We start from the raw sequence: 14,056 nt of genomic DNA on the forward strand, positions 1-14,056 counted from the left end.
CTGTGAAAATAATCAGCTTCTTATGGTAAACATCTATTAATAAATAGATGCAGAAATACTTTGATTGATTTTCTCCATTTGTACGTGCAATCAGAGGGGGAAATCCCTGCCCATTACTGACAATCTCTCCTTCATTAGCATATGAAGTTAGGCTTGTTTTTAAATCTGCCACTATGCTGACACACAGGCATTTGTATCTCCGCCCTCTTTTGAAAAGAGCACAATCTCATTTGAATTTAAAGTGACAGTCACCAAAATGGCACAATTAGGCTGAAAGCCTAAAAAGGTCAGTTTTAAATAGTTATAAAAACATAATTTGTGAGGTATTTTAATTGGTAACTTCACATACACACTCTAGGGACATCATAGACTTATTTTACTTCTTGTAAAAAGGGACATAATAGGTTGCCTTTAAAGTACAATTCATGATATTGACAAACTATTAACTGCAAAGTTTAGCTCAATAAACTAATAATTTGCTGCTCATTAATATTTGTTATAGTTTGTAGGACTATGGATGTATAAGATCATGCAGAATATATACTTTTTAAGTACTAATAAAAAGCCAATATTGATTTAGTTGGCAGGTCATAGACCACTAGTTAATAGTGAGAATTGGTCCCTTTACTAAAGTGTTACCGATTTTTCTTTTATGCCAAAAATCATAAGAAGATTAAGGCTCAATCCCAATTCTACACCTTAGCCCTTCCCCTTACCCCTCGTTTTGCGCGCTCCCGCCAAAGGGTAGGGGTGTCCCACTTCTGTTTAGCTTGAAGGCATAGGGCTAAGGGGAAGGGCTAGATACCCCATCGAATGAAGATTTTTAAGAACCACACTCGAAACCAAGGGGTACGAAAATTTCCCAGAATACACCAGCCACATCTGGACACGGATGTAAGGAGATGCACAAATTTGTATTTTTGTCATTAATACGAATTTTTACAACAAAAAAGCACATGTTTTAATATATTCATAACCACATTCATGTTTTACCGTCATGCTTTTAAAAAAAAAACTCTAAAATAAAAACCACTAAATTTTGCGATCCCTTATAATAACTCCTGTACAGCAGCCCCACAACGTTCTGACACTAAATGACACTGGAATACCCTGTCAAAAAAAGTCTAGTGGCTGAGAATGAGCTTTTTACAGTGTCTGCTATAATGTTAGTGTTGTTTTCGTGTGTTTACATTGACGTTTATTGCTGCGGTGTAAATGCACCTCCAACTGTTAGTTTGCTGTGAGTGACAGATGAGAGGAGGAGCTCAAACAAAACCCCACCCCTACCTAATATATATAATTAAAACATAATACAAACATAAACAATTTTCTTATTATTTCGATTAAAAAAATAAAAATAAAACTCAGATTCCACTTTGGAATGGCAGTGCTGCTTTGATGGTGTCAGTTGGGTGAATATGCTTAGCCACAGCTCTCCAACCATTAGTTTGCTGAAAGTGAAAGATAAAAGCAGGAGCTCAAAATGTAAACCCGCTCCTGCACAAGGTTGCAAATATGTCCTCATACTAGATTAAAAATCTGCAGCAACTTTCGGATCACTTTAAATGAGTTACTGTGATGCTTTTCCAAATGAAGCACGTTTGAGAACTGATTTAATACGAGTGTGTGTTGATAGATTTGAGATGCACACAAAGCATCTTTCATATACTGTCTACATTTGTTTGTCTTCAGAGGGTAAATAAGTGATGGTTTGTATCCGGCATGTGTGTGTGGGTGTGATGTGTGTGTGTGAACACACCTGTTCAGGTAACAGTGGAGGTGGAAACTGTCTTTCAGCACAGACAGAGGAAGTGATGACGGTATTAGTGCTGCAGCATCCTGTCCCACTGGCTTTATTAGGGACAGACAGAATGATATATCACTTACATAAACTACCATGCTGTTACACACGATTATTAAGACTATCATACCTTGGTATATGCTGATTTCCAAATGCAACTGTAGTGCTATAACTTACTATTTTTTAGTGATTATATTGTGTCTGTAGCATTTTATATAGTAAAACAATATTAAGGATTTTAGATAATTTAATTTGTTAACATTATAATTGAAATTTTTTTGTAATTTGTTGTCTGTCGTGGTTTTAAATACCTCAAATAACGAAATTAAATTGTGGAAATTTGAAGTTTCAGTAAATTTATTGTATGTATATATATATATATATATATATATATATATATATATATATATATATATATATATATATATATATATATATATATATATATATATATATATATATATATATATATATATATATAAAATTCATTTTTAAACAAAAATTTTATTAACTAAAATTCATTACATCCTACTAAATACATTTTAGGGTTCTGTTATAATGCTGCTCTGTGCAGTCAAATAAAACACACAACATATTAAAGCCTCTTTAGTGTTTCCCTGTTTTCTATAAAACCATTTGAGACAAAACACTTTCTCCAGGCCTGTAGAAGGCAGACTAAAGCAAACTAAAGGAGCACGCAATCATTATCCATCAAACGAAAAATGGACTGATCTCAACATATCTACAGGTGAAAAGGGGGAAGTAAATATTGTTTTATTTGAGCTTTTTTATATGAATACTTGACAATAAACACTCTTTAGATATTCTGATTGATTCTATCATGGATCTTACATTTGGAATGCAATACAATACAATACAATACATTTGGCTTACATACTTTTAAGGGCATCTATGATGAAAATTAACATTTGTAAGCTGTTTGGACAGAACTGTGTGTAGAACTAGTGTAGAACTAGTGTCAACAGTCATATTGGAGTGATATAAAGACAATTAGTCTTCTTTTTTTTATTTCCTATCGTAAAGATACAATCCAAATCCCTACAATTTGGTTTCCCCATCCACTGAATTGATTGACAGCCACATATTAACATGTGCTTGTAGTAAGGTGTATAATCATATCCACAAGACAGAACTTGCTCTAACCAACTGGGATTAAAAGATCTGTTCAGCTCGCTGTGATCATCTGTACCTCAAGAATGAGTTTTACAAGTTTAAAATGTTTTAAAACAGTGCATGTTTGTAATAAAGACAGTAAAATTTCTGTGGTTCCTCATCACAGCCAGTACAATTATAAAAGAAGACGCTTCAGTTCTGATTCGTAGACGTTAAATCAGCAATTTAACACAATTTTAGCTTTGCAGACGTTAAAGCGAAGCTAAACATGTGTGTGTGCATGTGCGCAGACTTGATAACGACATCATGTGTGACTCATCATTGCAGAAAGGCTTGAATTAACTCCACAACAAATATATCAAATAATCGTATGAAAAGTTCTTACTGTAATAAGGCAGATCTGCTTCATTCTTGTCTGTCACTGAGCTGTTTATCTACCTGAAGGCTACACGCATCAGAGGAATACAGATTGATCTCTATGGCTCTGACATGCACATGGGAACAGTGAGTGGGGAGAACCAGCTCATTTGCATTAAAGGCACAGGCAAAAAAACAGCTACACTGTCCTAACAGCTCAAATTTCCCAGATCCTGAAAGGTATTATCCAGAAATAATCTGATGGGTATTTTGAGCTAAAACTTTACAAATTCTTGAAAAAATCTTGAAATCTTGAAAAAGGGGTAAAATAGGTGCCCTTTAAAGATTAAAAAATAGATCTTAAGGTCACCTTTAGATTTCTACTCATTTCTACTCACTACTATAAAAACATTTTTACATTCCACTAAGATTTTTAAAGGACTCAGAATATTTAAACACTTTGTGCTATAAGAAATCCAAACTTCCAATATGTTATTACAAGACTGTAATGCTAAAAGTGTTAATACACTTGCAGAATACTTAAAAATGAAAATGTTTCTATCTATATTATTATTACTTTTAGATCAGCTTGAGATCAGTTGACTGGTTTCTAAAGAGCACTGAAATAAAAAGGGTCTGGGTGGACTGATAAAAGATTTTCTTGTGACATCAGAATATAACAACACATTGTTTCTAATTATTATTTTTAAAATGATAATCAAATGAGTATTGCAACTATTTACCAAAGGAATCTGATGAATTAAATGCAGTATCACTTGCTGAATAAGACAAAAACCTTCAGAGCGGAGGCCAGACTGAACACACAGACAACTACAGCATTCACATTCTCCGCTTATCTGGACTGGAATGTGTTTCTAACCCCTCCGCGTGCATGCACACACACACACACACCCTCCCTCTCTCTCTCTCTCCCTCTCTCTCTCTCTCTCTCTCTCTCTTGTACATACACAAAGGTAGTTCTGAGAAGCAAGAGAATGGGAACCACACACTCTTAAATTATAAAAAAACATGATTCAGTCCTATATGGCTTAAAGATTGTTCTTAGTTTTATGTTTCTGACATTTTCCTCATTTGAATGCTTCTTCAATTCAATAGGTGCATTCTTCCATTATTTTCATTCGGCCCTTCATGTATTTTCTCCTAACCTGGAAATTTCTTGTAATTTAATGGCATTATTTACATTTTTTTCTGTATCTCTTCATAGTATTTTTCTTTGAATGTGAAAATTCATCTTGATTTTTATTCAGCTCACATTTATTTGTATGTTTTTACAATATTAATCGCTCCAAATCAGCTTTTTCTCTTTATCTTGAATTTTTCTTTGACCCTAAATAATTATTGTGATTTTAATGTTGCTAATTTAATGAAATTATTCTTTCTCTTCTTATTTTCTCTGATCCTAAACATTTTATGTGGGTTAAATGCTGTTATTTCATTTCAATTTAGTCCATTTCAAGTTATCTATTTTTATTCTTTTGTTTCTCTTTGCCCGGTATTTTAACTTAAACATAAAAATTCAATGTCATTTTCATTCAATTAAATTCAAGTTTATTTGTACAGCGCTTTTCACTGTAATTATCGTTCCAGATCAGCTTTACAATTTTAACATAATACTTCCATGTTTTCATATTTTTTTCTCTTCATCTTGAATTTTTCTCTGAACCTGAATATTTATTGTGATTTTAATGTTGCTATTTTGATGGATCAGTACTTATTTCTCTTTTTTTATTTCTCTTTTTCCTATTTCTTTGGTCCTAAACATTTCTTGTGGTTTAAATGCTGTTATTTCGTTTCAGTTAATTTAATTTCAAGTTACTTATTTTTATTCTTTTGTTTCTCTTTGCCAAGTATTTTTTTTTTTTGAATGTGAAAACTCATTGCCATTTTAGTTTAATTCAATTCAAATCAAGTTTATTTGTACAGCGCTTTTCACAGTAATTAACATTAAAATAAGCTCTAGAATTTTAACACAATACTTACATTTTTTCCTCTTCATCTTTCCTTTTTCTCTTAACCTAAATATTTATTGCAATTTTAATGTTGCTGTTTTGATGGAACAGCAATTATTTCTCTTTTTTTAGTCCTACACATTTCTTGTGGTCTAAATGCTGTTATTTAATTTCAATTAATTTCATTTCAAGTAACTTATTTTTTTTTCGTTTGTTTCTCTTTGCTCAGCATCACTTTAAACGTGAAAATTAATCGTCATTTTAGTTCAATTCAATTCCAGTTTATTTGTACAACACTTTTCACAGTAATTATCATTTCAAATCAGCTTTACAATTTATTAGCAATAATTTCAAGTTCATTTTTTCCATCTTTGTCTTGAATTTTCCTTTAAGCCTAAATATTTATTATGATTTCTTATGTTGCTATTTTGATGGAACAGTATTTATTTCTCCTTCTCTTTCTCTTTTAATTTTGATTGCTCCTAAACATTTCTTGCAGTTCTTCCATTTCAATTCCTTTCATTTCAAGTTCATTCATTCATATTCCTTTGGCTTAGTTTTTATTTCAGAGGTTGCCACCGCGGAATGAACCGCCAACTATTCCAGCATATGTTTTACGCAGTGGATGCCTTTCCAGCTACAACCCAGTACTGGAAAACACCCATGCACACTCATTCATGCACACACTCATACACTATGGCCAATTTTGCTTATTCAGTTCACCTACAGCGCATGTCTTTGGACTGTGGGGGAAACCGAAGTACCCGGAGGAAACCCACACAACAAGGAAAGAACATGCAAACTCCACACAGAAATGCCAACTGGCCAGGCCGGGACTTGAACCAGTGACCTTCTTGCTGTGAGGCGACAGTGCTAACACTGAGCCACCGTGCCACCTGCTCATTTCAAGTCATATTTTTATTCTTATATCTTTTATATGGTAAGTTGTATTTCAAAGCAGCTTCATGTTTTCATTTAATAGTAATATGTCAGTTTTTACTCTGGCCATCCTATTGTTTTCCATGACTTGGTTTCCTACCTCTGTTGTATCTCTATTCATGTGTCTGATGTGATTCGTTATGTTATTAGGTGTGTGCGTAATTTCAGTATCATTGTTCATATGTCTGTGTGTGAGTGTGTGACTTAAATGCTGTAATGTATGATTGTGTAGATGCTGCATTGTCAGCAAGGTTTGGAAACACTACAGAGAGTAACAAGAGCACTGAATGGACAAAAGAAAAGGAGTATATCCTCAATTTCCTCTAAGACAACAAACACTCTCGAGTTTATTTAAAGAGCTCTTCAGGACCACCGAAACTCAAGTGTTTTATTTAAAGACCCCATCAGTGCCATAGGTTATAATGGACACAGTATAAGCAGAGCTGTCGTTTCATGATGCCATTATTCTGCCACAAAAAATAGCTAATGAGCTTGATATAGAATATATGTCGTGATTATATGTTATTAACGTGCACAATCATTTTACAATTTAAAGAATCAAAATATGACAACACTATAGTGAAAATTCCACTAAAACAACAGCAAAACAATTATGTTTCAATATAAATTCTGTGTCACAATATTTGTAGCACACAATTGTAACTACAAATAAATAAATTCATTCATTTTCCTTCGGCTTACTAGCGTTATTCCTATATAGTCCCTATCTAGCGGTCGCCACAGCGTAATAAATCGGCAACTATTCCAGCACGTTTTACACAGCGGATGCCCTTTCACCAGCAACCCAGTACTGGGAAACATCCATACACACTCATTCACACACACACACACACACACACACACACACACACACACACACACACACACACACACACACACACACACACACACACACACTGACCAATTTAGTTTATTCAATTCACCTATAGCATATGGAATGTGGGGGAAACCAGAGCACCCAGAAGAAACCCATGTGAACACAGGGAGAACATGCAAACTCCACACAGAAATGCCAATTGGCCCAGCCGAGACTCTAACCAGCGACCTTCTTGCTGTGAGGCAACAGTGCTAACTACTGAGCCACCGTGTTGCCCCCAAATAACTAAATAACTTCTTTAAGTCTAGGGTTAGTAATATTTATTTATTTATTTTCATGTACAACAGTAGTTTTATTATTCATTATTATTGTATCCATCTATAATGGTTTACAAAAGTAATTTTCATTCATTAATCTATTTTAAATACATTTTGTGATACAAGATGTTAATTTATTTTCATTATTCATCTCATTTTGTCTTCATCTACAGTGGCAGTACTTCATTACTTTGATTACAGTAGAATACCGCAAATTTCTAATATGCTGTAAAAGTTTTTTTAAAGATTTGTTTTTAAGAAAATAATACTTTCATTCAGCAATGTTGATTTAAATTGATGGTTATAAATGGTTTAGAGCACTAAACCAGCAAATTAGAAAGATATCTTTAAGGCGATGTTACACTGAAAACTGGAAAAATGATGCTGAAAATTTAGCTTAGCATAACAGAAATAAGTTCCATTTTAACATATTATTAAGTGCCAGCATGTATTAGTTATTTATTTATTTATGTATTCATGTGTTTATTAATTAATTTATTTATTTATTTATTTTAACGGTCACACTTTACAATAAGGTACTATTAGTTATACTTCCACCGCATTTATTTATCATAATTCAACATTTACTAATGCATTATTAATATTTCAAGTCATGCTTGTTAACATGAGTATGCACCGTGAGTTAACATGACCGAACAATGAACAACTGTATTTTCATTAACGATAACTAACATGAACAAATACTGTAAAAAATGTATTGATTGTTCATGCTAGTAAATGCATTAACCAACATTAACTAACATAACCTTATTGTTAAGTGTTACCATTTTAACGTTAACAGCAATATTATTTCCCTTCTATTTTTGATAAAGTAAATGCAGTCTTGGGGAGCAAAAATCCTACCAACCCCAAACCTTTGTTGGAAAATAGAGTATATACAGGTAAAGTCAGAATGATTAGCCCCCCAGTTTATTTTTTCCCCAATTTCTGTTTAACGGAGAGAAGATTATTTATGTTAACTAGGCAGGTTAGGGTAATTTATTGGGCAAGTTATTGGATAACGATGGTTTGTTCTGTAGGCTCTCGAAAAAAATTATAGCTTAAAGGGGCTAATAATTTTGACTTTCAAATGGGTTTTAAAAAATTTAAAACTGCTTTTACTCTAGCCAAAATAAAACAAATAAGACTTTGTCCAGAAGAAAAAATATTATCAGACATACTGTAAAAAATTTAATTGCTCTGTTAAACATCGTTTGAAAAATATTTTAAAAAGAAAAATACATTCAAAGGGTAATTCAGACTTCAACTGTATATCGTAAAATAGGCACAAAAATGATTGTCATCACTCATCAATCCAATCATCACCACCAAAACCAGCTCAAACCATCAATACATCCCATTTTTTCCAATTATATACATCACATATACTCTGAAACCACATATACAAATACATCTTCCTCAAACCACAAGAGACGTCGCTGTCCACATGCTAAAGCCATTATAAACGTGACAGTGAGCTAGAGTAAACACAGCAGGCCGTGTCTGACACACACACACGGAGAAAAAACACAGACAATCACACAGACACACACACACACCTCCTGTTCATCCATGTCAGCATCATTTCATCATGCCAACTGTATCCGCTCTGTTCATGCCAATATTATGTGCATGTGTGTGTGTTCAAGTTTAAGTCACATCAGCAACTCAGGTTCAATATAGATAAAAATATATTACATAATAATAACTTTAATAACAACTTCATTCAATAAGAAATGACACAATATAAATAAATAAATAAATAAATATCACTAAATAGCGTGCGTGTGTCTGTAACAAAAGCATTATATTACCCAATTTGATGATGCTGACTTTAAAAATATCAATTTCGATATCAATAAAAATCTGTCTACCTATATCTATACATACAAATGCACATGTACACAATTATATGTCGCTTTAAGGCACTTAATTATATGCATGTTTTTTTTTCTGAAAATCTGCAACTTTCTATCAGTGTCTGGATGTGATAAAACACCCACAGATGTGGCAGAAAACAATTGCTGCATATTTGCATTTTTTGGTCATAATTCTGACCTTGAAATCGGGATTAGAAACAAAATAATGGGAGAGAATTGAATAAGTCGAGAATTGAAGAAGCAGTTTTCCCAGTGTTGGGTTGCAGCTGGAAGGCCATCTGCTGTGTTAAACATATGCTGGATAAGTTGGCGATTCATTCTGCTGTGGCGAACCCAGATTTATAAAGGTACTAAGCCGAAAAGAAAATGAATGAAGGAATAAGCAGTTGTGACCTGGATCAGAGGAAGATGGGAATTAATTTGTTGTGGCAGTTTTCCTATTTATGATAATAAAATATTTCAGCACCATACAAATGACTGTCAAAGTAATTAATAATAATAATAATAATAATAATAATAATAATAATAATAATAATAATAATAATAATAATAATAATAATACAGAACAGATACCCAGTGGGCTTCTTGATGTTAAAACAACGTGAAAAAAATAAATAAATCAAAAATGCACACCGATTGGATGTGAATTGAATACCTTGATGTCAAAACAACATCAAATTGGTATCTAACATTCAATTACAGGACTGTCCTTTGACAGCAAGGTAGTTTACATGAATAGTAGGGACACAAAATCCAGTGTATTTATAATTGAAGCTTTGAGATATATAAAACCTTTCTTATATTATAATACTTTCGTGTCATTATTCTGATGGTCAAAAAGCCATCAATGTGTGGATGTCAAATGGACGTCAAGGTTTTGACATCAAACCGCTTTGCATTTTGACGTGTTTTTTGAGATCATTTTCAATGTCAATTCAATGTAATTTTAACCTCAAGATGCTGACTTATTTTCGAATCTTTGAAAACACCTAAAAAAATCTACTAAGAAGCATTTAGAAACTATAATGCCAAGAAATGTTATTAAAGGGGTAGTCCACCCCCAAAAAAATTGCAGTTCTGTCATCATTTACTTGACTTCATATCATTCCAAACCCTTTAGATCTTCATTCATGCTTGGAACACACATGAAGAGATTTTTAATCAGACCTGACAGATTTCAGTCCCTTCAACAAAAGTCTGCTCACTCAAAATTCTCACTTCAAAATTTTCATAGAGATCAACATATAAATATGTATCAAGTGGGTTTATCCAAGAATCCTGAGGAGACATGATTTCTTTATATGCTGAACAGCGATCCGGGAAATAAAGAGTAGCCTAATCATACCTATTTGAGGCACAAGAACAATCCTCATTTGTTCTTGCGAAAGCATAAAACTTATGCAGCATATTTTTGCCCTGTTTAGCATTTTTGGCATGTTACAGGAGTATTTTTTGGTGGGGGGTGGGGGTTAAAAGAATAGGAAAAATAGATGAAAATATGGACAAACTCAGCATCTGCTTTAAATGACTTTTTTTTAACCCAGTTTGTTCATATTTCACCCACATTAAAGGTTGAAACATCCCACCAATATTTAATAAGGGAAAGAACTACAATCCCATGAAGCATTGCAAGTGCCACAATAACTTAAAAAAGGACGGAAATACAAAATATATACACTGAAGGTATTTTAGTTGTATGGGTAAAAATGCCATATTTCAAGTCTACTGGTTAAATAGGCAAATATACAAATATCATTCGATAAAAAAATAAATGTTTACTTCCACATCCTGACTGTCAGAAGCTAAAACTCCAAGCACATTGGTTTTTGTGGTAGCTATCAGGTGTCCTGTGACACTCAAGAATGATTATTACAAGTCAACTCATCTTTATTTCTATAGCGCTTTTACAAATATAGACTGTACCAAAGCAGCTTAACATACAGCAGATGAAGAAAAGAGAATAAAAAAGCCATAACAATATTTCAGATGGTGGAAGATTCCAGCAAATCATGCAGACAGGAGAGTAGTGGTAGAATGCTGGTGTATTTCTAGTTGAATTGAAACTAAATAATTAATTGGTTAACTGAATGATTAATTGGAATAATTGGTTCTCAGGCATCAAGCAAGCATGCTTGAGCTTCCACGACCAAATATGAATGACATTTCAACATCTGTGATCATTTGCAATAGTCACATCACAGGATTTGCAATGTCTGTATTATAATTGATCATTTGCATGTGTTTTTGAGGCCTGTGACTGTAGGAGGTTTTTAAAATCATTCAGGGATAAGAAATTTTACCCTTTAAAAAGGATTCATTGCACTGAATTATTTGTATTTTTATTATTCAATTACTGTACCTGAATACTGTTAGACAAGGAAAACGGTAAAACACTGTTTGTTTCAATTGTAACTTTTTCTTTATTTTATTCATCTATGCTTTTAGAGGGCACTCAGCGTTTAGCACTGTCGCCTCACAGCAAGAAGCTCGCTGGTTCTAGTCCCAGCTACGCTAATTGGTATTTCAGTGTGGTGTTTGCATGTTTATATGTGTTCACATGGGTTTCCAAAGTGCAAAGACATGCGCTATAAGGGAATTGGGTAAGCTAAAATTGTCCGTAGTTTATGTGTGTGAATGGGTGAGTATGGATGTTTCCCAGTCATGGGTTGCAGCTAGAAGGGCATCCTCTGCGTAAACCATATGCTGGATAAGTTGGCGGTTCATTCAGCTTTGGCGACGCCGGATTAATAAAGGGACTAAGCCAAGAAGAAAATGAATGAACAAATAAAGTTGGCGGTTCATTCCGCTGTGACGACCCCAGATTTACAGTATAAAGGGACCAAGCCGAAAAGAAAATGAATGAATGATGAATGAATGAAAATTGGTACTTTCGTCCCCACTCTTCCTTACCATTCGAATCATATACCTGAATCCAACACACACACATACACACACGCACACACTCACCTTAAGCTCCTTAAAGAAGATGCAGCTTCGTGCCCACTCCACGATAGAGAAGAGCGTCTGGTCAGCCATGTGGCACATCAGGCCAAAGGTGCTGAGCCGCTCGGGTTTGGTTGCGAGGCGTGAGCTCTGCTCCTGATTGGCTGCCGTGCTCCGTGAGTTCTGCTCCTGCTGCAGGTGCGCCAGGTGAGCGCTTATCTTGCTTTGCACCTGGAGCTCATCCTGCTCACAGCGAACAAACTCCAGAACCAAAGGCGGCACTGTTAAAACTGGCGGCGCCACCTGCGGGCTGCTGGACACCCGCGTCTGCTCGATATACGTGTAGCCTGGCACTGACTCTGGGGAGCTGGCGCTGGTGTAATGCTCTGAGCTTGTGTAGTGGTCGGGATACTCTGACTTTATGGCGCGGCTGGGCAGATTTGGGTAGGGGTATTGTGCTGGCAGAGGAGTGTGGGCCGGGATAGGGACGGATAAACTCAGGGAACTGGATGCGTAGAGACTGCGTTCGTAATCAGTGGGTGCCACAGAGGTGACGATGTTTGGGTGGGTGTTTTTCGGAGCTGGCACAGACAAAGCTGTGCTAAAGGTGTAGTCAGGTTGTGGTGATGTCAGCAAAGGGGGCGTGACTTCCATCTTTAAGCCACTGGCCCGGATGAGAGCTTTCTTCTGCTGCTTTAACGCCCGGTCTCGCTTATACATGGGGCCGAATTTGTTGCGGCCCCCTCGCATCCTATCCGCACGGACAGCTGTGAGCATAAACAATGATAAATTACATTATATTTTAGTATACATCATAACTTTTTACTATTATAATATTATTTAATTATTATTATAAATAATATAGAACACTGAAAGCAAATATATATAGAGAAAAACGTTAACGGTATAATTAATAACTAAATAAACAACAAATATAATACAATAACAAATATTAAAACAGTATGCTGCATGCATATATAAAATTGTTTATTATTTATAATGCAATATCCCTTACTGTAAAAAATAAAACGTTATTTTACAGGTAATTATCTGTATTTTTTACAGAATTTTCACTATACAGTGAAATACCTGTTGTTTTACAGATATGTTCTGTAATAAAACATTCAAACATTAAATTTACAGTTATTTATTCTTGTATTTTGGTATTACATTTCTGTTTTTTAAAGGAAATTTTGAGTAACACGTAATTTTCTGTAAATATTTACAGATTATTCCTGTAAAAATAGGGAAACAAAAATTCTGTCAATGTTAGTGAACATAGCAATCATATTAAGATTAACTTGAGATTAATAATGTCAAAAAATAGCCTAATGTTTGTAGGCTGCATATGATGCGTGCACTGTAAACTATAAAATGTTTATTTTACCACTCTTCCAATGTTGCTATGCTAACTGTTATGGTCACCAGTGATCTAGCAGCTGCAGATCGCTGGAAAACTACACACGTTTCTTTAACAAACTACAAATCCCAGCATGCACCTCGCACACCAAAGGTTCCTAATTCTGACTAATTACACAGTCAGAAGATCGTTATGGACTGATTTCAAGGACTATAAACTCAGCACACACAGACACATTGTTGCTGAGTCTTAGACTGTTTAGTGAGCATTACGACGCATTTCCCCTTGCCGCATTTGACCCCTTTACTTTTTTACTTTGTTTGCCACCTTTGAGCTGGGGATTATCTGGATTATCTGTTTGTTCCTGTTTCAACCTTTAATTGCAAGACGATTATCTAATAAACTGCTATTAAATCCTCAATTTTTTGTGCAGGCGTCCTCACGTGACACTAACCTTGTTTTTGTTGTTAAAAGATGACCAAATGTGTTTTTTGTAAAAAAATAAAATATTAAAAAA

General features: G+C 34.4%; 1 protein-coding gene across 1 annotated transcript in view; it reads right to left on the reverse strand.

The window, feature by feature from the left end:
* nr5a1b (nuclear receptor subfamily 5, group A, member 1b) overlaps window positions 1–14,056 on the reverse strand; it is a 30,092-nt gene that overhangs the window by 12,436 nt on the left and 3,600 nt on the right. Inside the window, exon 3 of the mRNA XM_056446411.1 lies at window positions 12,204–12,946. Coding sequence (XP_056302386.1) covers window positions 12,204–12,946 — 743 coding nt within the window. The remainder of the gene's footprint in view (window positions 1–12,203; window positions 12,947–14,056) is intronic.

This window comes from Danio aesculapii, chromosome 21, assembly GCF_903798145.1.
Source record: "Danio aesculapii chromosome 21, fDanAes4.1, whole genome shotgun sequence".
Lineage (NCBI taxonomy): Eukaryota > Metazoa > Chordata > Actinopteri > Cypriniformes > Danionidae > Danio > Danio aesculapii.